This window comes from Amphibalanus amphitrite, unplaced genomic scaffold (genome assembly GCF_019059575.1).
Source record: "Amphibalanus amphitrite isolate SeventyFive unplaced genomic scaffold, NRLGWU_Aamphi_draft 000686F_arrow, whole genome shotgun sequence".
Taxonomy (NCBI): Eukaryota; Metazoa; Arthropoda; class Thecostraca; order Balanomorpha; family Balanidae; genus Amphibalanus; species Amphibalanus amphitrite.
The window spans coordinates 213,653-226,145 of NW_024882180.1; the positions used below are offsets into that span (position 1 = coordinate 213,653).

Sequence of the window (12,493 nt, forward strand, 5' to 3'; positions counted from 1 at the left end):
GCTAATCTCGTCTGCTTTTTAGACACTCCCTCTTGGTCGCGTCTCTCCGGTCTTCATCCCCCTGCCCCGCGGGCCACGCATCCTGGTCCGCGAAACGTTGAGCGTTGGAGTATCAATTCAATTATCAGATAGTTTGCCCACCTTAGGACTGCATTTGCCGGCTGATTTTGCACTTCGGTGTCCGCCAGCACTGGCCACTGGGAGGGAGGACTTTCATTGGTGAAAATAGTGGGAAGGGACCGACGAGTCGTATCGTGTAGGGTCCTTCACTATGACCGTATCAAATGCATCGGCGAGACGAGTACGACAGCCAGCAACTCTTCTACGCTTTTCTGAGAAAGACCGCATAAAAAGGATCCCATCCTAGCCTCTTGATCCCATAATGCCTTCTCGCCTCCCTCCGCACCTCCCCTCCCCACGGTATATAGAGAACTCCCTCCCCCTCCCCCGCCCCCCAACCCAAGCCGGCCGTATATCAGCTGTATCAGATCCCCCTCCCCCCTCCAGCCTTCAAGGTCACAGTTCCGGTTCAGCGAATCATGAATCATGAATCGTGAATCCAACGTGAATCGGGCAGCTGCTGGATTGTAGACGAAAACGACGCAAAATGGTTCCAGGTAAATTCATGGTACTGGCTCTCATGCGTATTGAAAGGGAGGCTGGCTGTAGAAATCTGCAATAGCATGAATAAAATGGTGCTATTTCGTCTCGTGGCATGCCTCGTGGTTTGTGTTGTTGCCGGTTGTGTTTTGGGGGCGTTGGTGCTTTTGTTTTGGGTTATCCGATTTTGTTCTTCTGAATCGAAGGAATTCACCAAACAAATTATTAAAGGATCTTCTCAAGGTATAGTGTAATTATCAGTGTTCGTCTACATCGCTGTAGTTGTGACTTGTAAAGGACAGCATAGGCGGCGGAACGGGGGGGGGGGCACCGTCTCCCCCTTTGATTTTGGTATGTTAACATTAGCCCTATTGGCGTTACATGGAAAGAATGGGATCAAAAGTCGGTAGTGACCCCCCCCCCCTTCATTGAAGTTGTTCCGCCACCACTGCTGGATGGGGACGGGAAAGCATTGGTTGTGATTTGTGGATCTTAGGAGTTATTTTCAGCACTTGGCATTAACATTCAAGACAAATTGTGATTATTGGCAAGTAGTGATGTTCAAAAGTACTGCATTTTAGTGCATTATCCACATGTTTTGTTTTTAATATTATACTTAGTTCTTTTTTAAATTTGACCTTGACCTTCACAGTTCGCTGTAGATGTATGGGACGACGGTGAAACAGGGCGCCTGGGGCGATTTGATCAAGGTTCGTGAAACTCGCACGTGACGTTTCGTATGTAGAAGGCCCATGGGGAGGGGGAGAAGTTCCAAATCCAAATGTCACGTGACTAATATGCCCTCTGGCACCCTGTTTTCACCGGCGTCCGATGTATGTGAGGTTCTGCTAGCTAAATTACTTGGAAAACTGGCAAATGCACACTGCTTTTCATAGATGATAAATGTGTTCAAAATTTTACGTAGGTACATGATGTGTGTCTAAATACACATTTGACTTGTTATTGTTATCATTTATCCTTTATGTACATGACTTGGACTCTGATTCCCCTCACTCCCAAGTAGTCTTTACTTATTTTTACAATCCCACAGGCCTCAGGGATCAGGAGACAGGATACTCAACTTGTCAGGAACCACAACAGATCTAATCAATCAGTCGTACAGTGTTAAGCACTGTGCTAATTTATCAGTATTTAAATCGTACTTTGAAAATATTTTTCATGTCTCAAATTATTCATATATGTACTGTGCACAAGCCACTGAACCAGTTTTCTCAGTCATTATCTTAGGAAATCTTGTGCTGTGTTCAAAAGGGATTTTTACATTGAGGATCAAACTTTGAAAAAGCAAACTATATCATATGCATATATGATATACCTAGTTTGTTTGTGGTAACCAACACTATATCATATGTATTGTTTTCATTTGCTGATTTTTAAAGCCAAAACTAATAATGGACTGTTGTTAATTACCTACAATTGGTGGAGTTTGACAATTGCAAGCTTAAACAGACATCTGATAGGATTGTCATGTTCAAACATTGAAGGTGTTAAAGTAGTAAAAGACAAGCATAGTTATGTTATGAGATGGATACAACACAGTCAGGTGGACACGTTTTGTCTGAGACTTCTTCAACAGTCATATCACCTCTTTCAGAAATAGAAACAGTACTAAAGTACTGCTTCTTTTTCTGAAAGGGGTATTGAAGAAGTCTCAGATGAATGTGTCCACCAGATATTTGTGTTACCTCCATCTCATCATATGTATTGTATGTGTTCATAGGATGACCATTGACCATTCCGCAAGCTTCTTAAACTTCACAAATAATGCCAAAATCCATAACCCACTTTTCTTTCATGGAGAGTTAGCAATCCTCAAATGCCTTTCAGTAGCTTGTTCATCATGCCTTAACCCTCGCCAGCACAAGGGGGTGCATCAACCCCCTAAGATTTTTTTTTTCGCGAATAACCCGCGTAAAAAAGCGACCGATCGCGACGAAACTTTCAGTACCCTGGGCCCTGGCATTGATCAATTTTACACCTAACCTGAAAAATTCATGACCCTGACCCAAATGACCTTTGACCTGTGACCTACTTTCCGAGACCATGTTTGGGCGGAATCGCGATTCGGCGCATGTCGGCTCGCATTAGCCGCGCCTTTGCAAGCTTTCCGTGGTTTCAAACGTTCAAACATGTGATTTGATGTTTCTCCCATGCATTAGGGTGGATGTCAAGTACACCTGAAGGTCAGGTCATTGACCTTTGGTGACCTCGTTTCACTATTTCGAGTTTTACATGTTTCCAGGCTAGTTTTTTTGAGCAGAATTCGAATTTAGCAACCATTTGAACAATAACGAAGTAGTTTTGGTGCCTTTGTAACTTGTTACGACGCTGTCAGAGGCGGTTGACACTACGAATACCCGTCACGACCCCTACTGGTTCACCTGACCTGACCGGACCCGACATGGTCTAAATGCTTCAAGACATCATCTGTGATAAAAACTAACGATATTCGTGATCAGCACTCCGAAAAACCTCTTAGCAGCCACACTATACGACTTTCTAACGGATCCCGATTTTCCCCACTTTTGGGTCATTGACCTGACCTGGAAGGTCAACCGATGACCTAGGACCTTGAAATTGGGTATCATCGGCTTTTTGTCGTGACAGGCAACACGCTCGTTTTTTTCCACGAAGCTCTAGCTCGATTAGGGGCCAAATGCGAGGGGGATCGTACCCCCCCCCCCCGTGCCGCCGAAGGACGCAAAATGGGCTGTGCCGGCGAGGGTTAATCAGAGGTCTAATTCACCATGGGAGATTATGGAATATGATTGTGTTGACTGCCGATTACCAGCCCCGCAGATTTCGTCTTTGATATGCCTACAGTCCTACACTTGTCAATGGTATTTAGTCTAAATTCCGAGACAAGTCATACAAATTTCAATGTGGCGTTTTTCTCATAAAGATCGCTGGATTAATCGCTACAAGAGTCAAAGTCAGACGCTGACAGCTGACTGCTCAGGATGTTTTCTTAAATAAATCTGTCCCACTTCCAAACCAAGCAGTAAAACCAGGCTGAATCTTTTGCTCAATGATGCTTGCCCCCCCCCCCCCCAATGCAAATTATCCTTACCTTTGAGGTATGTGAAAGTGAATGTGTAGTCGAATGCTGTTGTTCGCTAGCGGAACCGCACTGCCCGACTGGAACCGGCCGCCGCGTGCTCCAGGGTATATAACTACTATATATAGTACGTAGAAGCGTGCTCGGTCTTCGGTGAGTCACGTGACCGAGCTGACCTCGTTCTGACCCACTGCTTACTCGGGAATATGATTCTGACACTAGATGCGGCCATACAGAAAAGAGTGTTTCACTGTCATTTCGGATGGGAGCGCGTCTGCAATGCTGTATGATTAAGTCTTCGTAGTCTGTACCGTCCTCATAAAACCCTTCCCGCGCCTCTGCAGACACTCATTGGCTCGCTTCCCGCAGTGAGGCCATAGAGTCCACCGCGTAACAGTTTATTATCTTTACCGCATAAGCCCACTGACGCCTCTGACGGAAGTCGTCTCGCTCTCGTCAGTGGAAACTTTCCTACAATATCGGGAAATAAATCCGCTCATCCCACACCTTGAACGCCCCCCTGTATCGACACCCTCCATTCTAGCATCTGTCCCCAGCGTGCTGACCTCGCACCTACCTGGGAGTGGCGATCTACCGCGCTTGGCCGTCATCCGGCCAGCCCGGTCCCCTGGCGGGTGGTGCCGATCTAAATCGGGCGGCGCACTTGCCGACGGCGTGCCGGTCGGCCACGTGACGGGGGCGGGGCCGGCGCGACGTCAGGAGCCAATCTGGCAGACGGTCGCCGCTCGACGCCGGCTCGGTCGCCCGCTCGCTGCCGGGTTTTTGGCTCTTGGAGTGCCGGTTTCTTGGTGGTGTAGTGAGGAGTGCAGGTCGTCGCTCGGTGCGGTGCACGGCGGCTAACGGGGCAAAGAACTCAGGCACAAACGGTGACCATGATCATCCACGTGTTTCGTGTCACGAAAGGTGAGCGCCGCGCACCGCTGAGCCGGTACACTGGTGGTCAGTCGGACGGGGAGGGCGACGAAGGTCAGCTCCGGAAATCCCCAAAACGCTTTTCCAGTTCTGTCTGAAAGGATGGGATTAATTACATTCCGTTGAACTCCTTTGGCGACGACCGTGTACGGTCAGATGGCACGTGGCATGAATGCAAAAAGCGCTGCGCTACTAATCAGACATGTGAGCGCACATCTGTTACGAAGTTTGGATTGTTTTTTTGTTGGGTTAGGCCCTTTCGGTCGACAAGACCATTGCAGAGCCGGAAGGATGATAGGAATTAGGGGGAGACATTGGTCTGGGCAGGCACCCTAGTGAGTCGCCGGGGCTGAGCCCGTCCAGAGGACAGGCCACCCAGCCCCAAGGCACTCACTGCACCCGGTTACGGGGTGCGCTCCCTCAGGAGCAGCGGTGCCGCTCCAAGGGAGCAGCCCGCATGAGATAAAGTTGCCTGTCCAGCCCGGAGGGGGGATGCGGCTTGGAGGAGGAGGATTTCAGTATCCTGGGGATAGAAGCACGGATAGGTGGACGAAGTTTGGAGTGTAGATGGAACATATCGCTATCTTGGGTAGGCGTTGGGCGCCCGTACGGCATTCTGTCCTTGGGACGGGCCACCTGTCGGGCTCCCTGGCGATGACAGCTTGGTCCCTGACCGGTGCGGGTCGCTCGCGCCTGTGCTCCCCCAATAGCGCCCCTGTCCGTACCCTCTCGCCCCGTTCGAGGCCCCTGCGGCCCCTGGCTCTCGTGCTGATTTTGGATCCCCGCCGGGCCAGATAGACTTCCGCACATTGATGGGGTCGGGACAGTGATCCGATATGACACCCGTCTCACCAGCTGATGTGCGTGACAGCAGCGGTGACCGGCCGTCGCGGTGCTCGCATTCGCCGGCAGAGACGCCTGGTGGCCCTGCAGAGGAGCCATTGGCACGTGCTCTGGCGGCCGCGTGGTGCGTGGCTCGGTGCCAGACTCGCCGGCCGGCTGGCTGGCCCCCGCCACTGAGCCCCTGCCGGCCCCGGTCGGGTCGGGATGGGTTGGCTGAGGTCCGTTTGGGAACTCATGGTGCCAGGAAAATGGGTGATGGGGTGCGCGAGGTCCCCTGGCGTCCGGATTGGACGATGAGGAAGGATGCCTGGATGGGGTATGGGCTGGCACGGACTGGGGCGTGCGGGGTATGTCGGGGAGGGGGTTATTTTTGGAGAGCCGTGTGACAGTGGAGTCCGTGACCCGTCACCACGGTCCCGCCGCTGCCAGTTGCCGAGGAGTGTCCTCCATTGGGGTGGAGGTCCGTCTCTTGTGGAGGTCCCAGTCCGGTCTTTTTTTCATACTTCGCAAGGAAGCGCTGCTTGGATGGTGAAATTTTGTTCGCCGATGCAGCGTCAGCTGTGCGTCATTTCTGCTTCTGACTGCGGCAAATTTAAGCTGATTCTAGGGGTTTTTCATCCCAAATATGCGTTCCAGCTGCCTGCTGCAGCATCAAGCATGACGTTGTTTCACAATAACAACTCGACGCTGCTGCATGATAAGCTGTCAAACAACTTGGGCACCCAGACGTAACGATCAATTCATTTGTTCTAAAGCAGACAATGCTGGCTAAGTAGAACGGCAAATAGTTCTTGTAACGGGATTTCATGATGTGTTTCCACCTCACCTATTTTTTATAAGGATAACAAATAGTTAGAATGAAGAACTTTGATTATATTTAATGATATTCACAATTTTAAGCTCAATAATGCTATACTCTCAACGGTTTCATACCTTACCTTACCTTACCTTAGAAGTACACGGAATTTTGAGGCCAAGTAGCAGGCCTATTGGACCGGATCATTACTTTAAACTCGCTCTGTTTCTATTGATCGAAGACTGATGAATATTGGATGTTTTTCCAGTGGGAGTCGAGTCGGGACTTGAAGGCATTGACAGTAGGTGCGGATACAACAGAGGGAGGCAGGCCGTTCCAGCTGTTGATTGCTCTGACTCCCAGAAAGTTCCTCCTCGCTCTTGATCTTGATCTTGGCTTGTGGAGCTTCAAATGATGGCCTCGAGTAATCCTGGAGCTTGCCAATGGAAGGAGACCTGGGCGCACATCGAGGGAGCCCCGGAGTATCTGGAAGACCGTTATCATGTCTCCTCGTAGGCGTCGATACGTAAGTGAGGGCAGGTCCAACTCCCTGAGTCTCTGCGAGTATGGCTTGGGCCGTAGTTCACGGACCAGCTTGGTAGCACGTCTCTGGACTCTCCCTATCTTCTTTTGGTCTCCCTTCGATGGCGGTCCCCATATACTGTTACCATATTCCAGGTGAGGTCTTATCAAGGTCCTGAACAACACAGTAAGCATGTCTTTGCTAAGATTTCCAAACGATCTGCGGATGATTCCGAGGAGCTTGTTTGCTTTGGCCACAACCCTTGCTGTCTGAACATGAAACTTCATTGCACTGTCTATTGTCACGCCTAAGTCCTTTTCTTCGTCAACAGCAGTGAGGTTTGATTCAAACATTTTGTAGCTGACACAGGGGTTCCTGGGACCCATGTGGAGCACCTTGCATTTGTCCAAGTTGAGTGGGAGTCTCCAGCGTTGTGACCACTCAGCTACTTTGTCGATGTCTTCTTGAAGTCGAAGTCTATCACTGGGGGACTGAACAGGACCGAACAGCTTGGAGTCGTCCGCGAAAATCTTGATATGACTTTCAAGATGGTCAGGCATGTCATTGATGTATATGAGAAATAACAAAGGACCCAGTACGGAACCCTGAGGAACACCACTTTTCACCTTAGAGCTGCTTGACAAGGCGCCTTCGACCAGGACCTGCTGGGTGCGATCAGACAGGAATGCTTCGACCCATTTCAACACCCTTCCATCAACACCATAGTACTTCAGCTTAGAAAGAAGAAGACCATGTGGGACCGAATCAAATGCCTTGCTAAAGTCGAGGTAAATGGTGTCGACAGGCTGCCCAGAGTCTATTGCTCGCGTCCAGTCATCCATAGCTTCAAGGAGCTGGGTTGTACAGGACCTTGCAGGACGAAAACCATGCTGGTTTTCGTCCTTTTTTTTCATGTTGAAATCTTCGCTGAAAATTGACACACCCAAACCCGTGCAATACAGGGCATATTTCAAAGCACTTACTGCGTCCCATTTTGGGGCGCAATCCCCTCGCCTTGGGACGTAGCCCCTCCTGGTTTGACCCACTGCGTCCCTGACCTGTGCCCTGTCCGGTTCCCTGACCTGTGCCCCGCTCTCTGTCCTGCCCTGTTCCCTAACCTGTCCCTTGCTCTCTGCCCTGTACCCTTTCCTCTAAAATGTCCTGTGCCATGCCCTGTATCCTGCCGTGCCCTGCTCTCCACCCTCCTCAGTGCCCTACCCTGTTCCATGCCCTGTGCCCTTAGTCGTAGTACGCGCCCTCTGCTCAACTTTGGGACGCAGTGAAAATTTGTTAAAATATGCCCCGGTGCAACATGATTGGTGTACCTATTGCACAACCTTTCACAACCTTTGCACCTATTAACCGGCAAATAAATATTGATCGTCGCCTGAGGCGCCGCCAGCACGCCTCAGTGACGTGTCCTCCAAAGTCCAAGGTGTAGGCAGGCTCGGAACATTTCCTAGCTCAATCCTCATACTTTGCTCAATGCCCAAAGATTATATACCTAGTCAAAACGTTTAAGGTCCGCCCCATGACTCGGGAGTACAAGAGACAACAAAAAAAGATGCAGAAGACGTATCACGTGCACAATGCACATTCTACGTGGGCATGCGGAGGGACAGCTTACCATCTCTCTAACACCATTCATTCCTGGTCGCTATTGGCCCTTGTGCGACTCCGTTCCTGCACCTGCCTCTGTGCCGCTCCACCCCGGTGGGATCCTGGTTCTATCCCTGGGAGATGATCCCGCCGCGTTTCCATTGGGGAATAGCTCTGCTGGGAACGGGCGCGGTACGTTCCCAGGACAGGTGGAGGCCTATTCAGGGTGGCTGCGTGGAGGGGTTGTGAATGAGCGTACTCCAGAGAATGAATCCCATGTTGTTGAGTGACGCTTCTTGCGATTACGTTATCGGAGTCTGCACCGGAGACGGCCAACTGAGGACGATACTGTGGGGCTTATCTGTAACTTGACGGCGGGTTGGTGGGTTGTGACATTGTGTTTCGGTGTGTCTTGTGTCCAAACTCCATGTTTTGTGTACGTCTTTCTGCTTTTTTATTATGCTAATTTTTCTTATCGCCGTAAAAAAACGCTTATTACGAAGTTTTCACTTCAGCTTCAGCCTTTCCAAGAGGCAATAGGTGATCTTAAAGGGACCCTCCCACCTTCAAAAAAGTTTATGAATTGGCATGAAAGTGATGTCGCTCGGTTCAGAAAGAGCGAAAACGAATATCTACAAAATTTCACCGAAAAATATTCACCGGTTTTCAAGATATTAGACTTTTACTTTTGTTTACTTTTTTGGGATCTCCGCTGTTTCTAGCGACTTTATTTTAGAAGTGCGGCGTTTGCGGCAGATGTTGCGCGCAAATATATACCACCGCGTGCTACAAAACGTTTTAGTCAAACATTTAAAAATCGTTAGATATTTGCGCTGACGTCACACATTCAGAGGGGTATTCCTAAGCATTAGCCCCTCTGAATCAAAATGCTGCAATTCTGAAATTCAATATTTCCGATTGATTTAAGGCATTTCTCGATGTTGTGAGTGCCGAAACCGGTAATTGTGAGCCAGGGACCCCATTTTGGCTATCTCAACTCAAATCTAATGTTAAGGTGGGAGGGTCCCTTTAACGGCCTTTATTTTTGTTTGGCTACGGTATTTGAACTGTTGTGTTCAAAAATGTTGTGTCCTTTAAGTCTACACATGGGTAGACTTAAAGGAACGACCAGCCATGGGCTAGAGGCTAGAGTCAGTGCGTTCCGCCCTCGCCAGCGCGCTATTGAAGAAGTTGCCCCTTGAATGGCCAGTTACGCAATATCTCTGACAAAAAACGACTCAGATTGACACACTGAGAGTTGACATGCCTGAAGGCTAATGCCGTCACGCCCTAGGAGGGTGAAGTTTGAAATGTTTTGGCTCATCAATTTCGGGTCATAATCCCTTTGAACCATGAACCCGAGCATGCATCCTTATCAGCAAATCCCAGATTATTGCCAAGCCGTGCGTTTAGCCACTCCTTTGAAATTCAACGCCGGGGTAATTTTGAGGAATGCGCGTGCCCATTATCGGGGCCCGGGGGTCCCAGAGCGTCTCCGGGGGGGGGGGGGCGATGGGGCTAATTTACCACCCAGAAGGCGTGTCAGTCGCAGGGACGGGACACCGAGTTTGCCGCTTATCCGGTGTGAGGGGACACCGGCTCGGGTTCCGGTAATTGCTGAGACCCTTCGCGCTGCCGCCGATAGTCTGATGGAACGGTGATGGATGTGATGTCGGACTGCCCGATCGAACGGAGAAATCCGGACATTTCAGTGCCGTAAGGTGGGGCTATTTGAGACAGTGGGGCTATTTGAGACAGTATTTAAAATTGTTATAAAATAAAAACCGTTTGAAATTTATGCTTAATTTTGGCTCAGGCGATTTACTGCTCGATTCCACACTTTCCTGAGCAAAAATATCACATAAAAATAAAACGCTCTTCATTTTATAGCGATTTTAAATACTGTCTCAAATAGCCCCACTGTCTCAAATAGCCCCACTTTACGGTGACAGTTTAATGATTTACTAACACTCTTTTCAGTTATTCAGATTATGATCAGGATACGCATGTATTTTTCAGGAGTGCGGGGGAGTTTTTGACTTTTTGTTGATATTTCTTGTCCACTGCATTTTGTTTTTATTCTTCAGGGTACCTATTATTCATAATCCTTTTTCTAAAAAGCGTAAATTATGTTTTATATTACCCGCCTTTTTTTGGTGTTTAATATGCTTCTTGTCCCATCTCTCAACCCTTTTATACTTCCTGTTTAGGATGGCCTTGATTCTTTTTAGTTATTCGAGATTGCATTCAGTTCAAGTTTCACTGGTAATATCCGCTGCCCTGTGTCGACCCTACACGCTGTGTACCATGTGTCCACTCCATTCCTGCCTGTGCTCGGTCGGTCCACGCCCGCTCCTCCCCATCCATTCAGTCTCCGTCCCGCTCAATTAGGGGTCTGTCTGTGACCGGTCACCTCGGGTATCCGTCCCGTTCCTAATCCCGGTCCCACCCCATCCCCTCCTCCGCTCGCTGGCGGCACCGATCACGGCGGCGTGGGTCCCCATGTGGCCGGCCGGCGCGGGCGGGCGGGCCGACCGACCGGCCGGCCAGTCGCCGCCGAGCTGTGAGAGAGTGAGCGCCGCGCCGCGCCGCCGCCGCGATGTTGTGCCAGCGCGCCGGTCCGCCGCCGATGGCCGAGCGCCGTCAGGCCGACGAGCCGCCCGATTTCGACCTGCTGCTGGATGACCTGCTGGATATGAGCGATGTGTATCCGTGCTCGACAGACGTGCTGCGCCTGGACGCGCCCGCGCTGGAGCCGCAGCCGACCTGCCGAGTGCCGCTGGAGCTCGGTGACGAGCCGGAGCCGCAGCGTGACCTGTGCCTCTCCGGACGGAGCGAGGTAGGTGTTCCGCCCACACCCCGGGCTAGTCGAGCGCTGCGCTCTCGCCCCCGCTCGCTCTCTCCCGCTCTCTTTCTCGGTAGTTATCCAGTGTGAATCGCATGCCGGATGACTGCCAGAGCAGGTTTTCTTTGAGCTGTGACTAACCACCACGGCGCGCCGAACTTATTAGTGTTACTGATGCTGGTGACGGTTCTGATCATGGTTTTGGTTATCGTAATTATGCTAGTGTAGCCCGCGCAGGTCACTAACTGTTGCTGGAGTACGGCCTTTGGTCAAGTGCTCGCTGGTCAATCAGAGCGGCCTCCTTTCGTTTGGCTCCGGGTAAGAGCAGCTCATGGCGATGGGAAGTGAGCGGACTGCCCTGGATGGAAAGCGGCGATGGGTTGAACCGATGCCAAACGGTGATGATGCTTTACGGCCGCCCGTGCGCCCGGGGATGGTTGTTCGTGACACCTGCTCTCGTGGCGGGCTTGTTTAATTCGGTGAGGTTCAGCTGTAGCCTGTAGTGACCGGTGTGGAGCGGCCGACGGACCGCGCCACGTGGACTTCAGTACCGTTTGGTGTCAGTTTCCGAGAAGCCAGCCGGACCGATAACCGGTCCGGCTCGGCCCATGGTTCATCGCCGGCTTTCAGAGTTCACCCCGTAACTAGGCTCGCTGGACCGTCCGCCTTTCTATGCCGGTGGAGGTTTTTACAACAGTGCACCGGACGGGTGATGGGACCCCGTCCCTTCTCTGCCGCGACAACACGGTTCGGACGGACGGAGAATGACCTCGGGTGATTCAGACGGCCGTCCGAGCGGCGTGTTTCACCGTCTGGACGGCGTGTGAGCCGGTCGGGCAGGCGTCACACCACTGTGTCAGCGGCGGATTGGCCGCGGCACCGTCCAGGGAATGGGCGCCCCAAGGGTCGGGGACGGCGCTATCACAACACGCCGCGACCACGCGGTGTGGGGACCGGGCGCGCCGCAGGTGCCCACGTGTGCGCCGCTTTCACTGCGGTTATCTCCCCTAGAAGTCATCCTGTGATTCTGTCACCCCGGCAGGTATGCCTGGGCGCGTCTCCCCTGAGTTTGCCGACATTTCCCGACCGGCCGGCCGGCGGCGTCGGCTGTAATCTGTCCCGCCGGCCGGCCGGCCGGCCCGCGCACCACGTGGGTGCACCACCACGCCGCCACGTGGGTCCGGCGTCGGCGCCGGGCCGCCGATCAGCTGACCGTGGGGGGACGGGGCGGGGAAGGACACCTGACGGCGCCGGCAAGGGGGGGGGGGGGGAACC

At 51.6% G+C, this 12,493-nt stretch overlaps 1 protein-coding gene across 4 annotated transcripts in view; it reads left to right on the plus strand.

Moving 5' to 3' along the window:
• Positions 1 to 468: 468 nt before the first annotated feature.
• Positions 469 to 12,493, plus strand: part of LOC122364609 (formin-like protein 20) — a 38,862-nt gene continuing 26,837 nt past the window's right edge. The window contains exons 1-2 of one of the 4 annotated variants that reach the window (XM_043335182.1): positions 469 to 617; positions 11,097 to 11,212. In XM_043335182.1, coding sequence (XP_043191117.1) covers positions 608 to 617; positions 11,097 to 11,212 — 126 coding nt within the window. In that variant the 5' untranslated portion in view covers positions 469 to 607. Of the gene's footprint in view, positions 618 to 677; positions 844 to 992; positions 1,148 to 4,488; positions 4,604 to 11,096; positions 11,213 to 12,493 lie in introns of those variants that run through there. The other 3 variants (XM_043335180.1, XM_043335183.1, XM_043335181.1) reach the window with 3 other exon arrangements.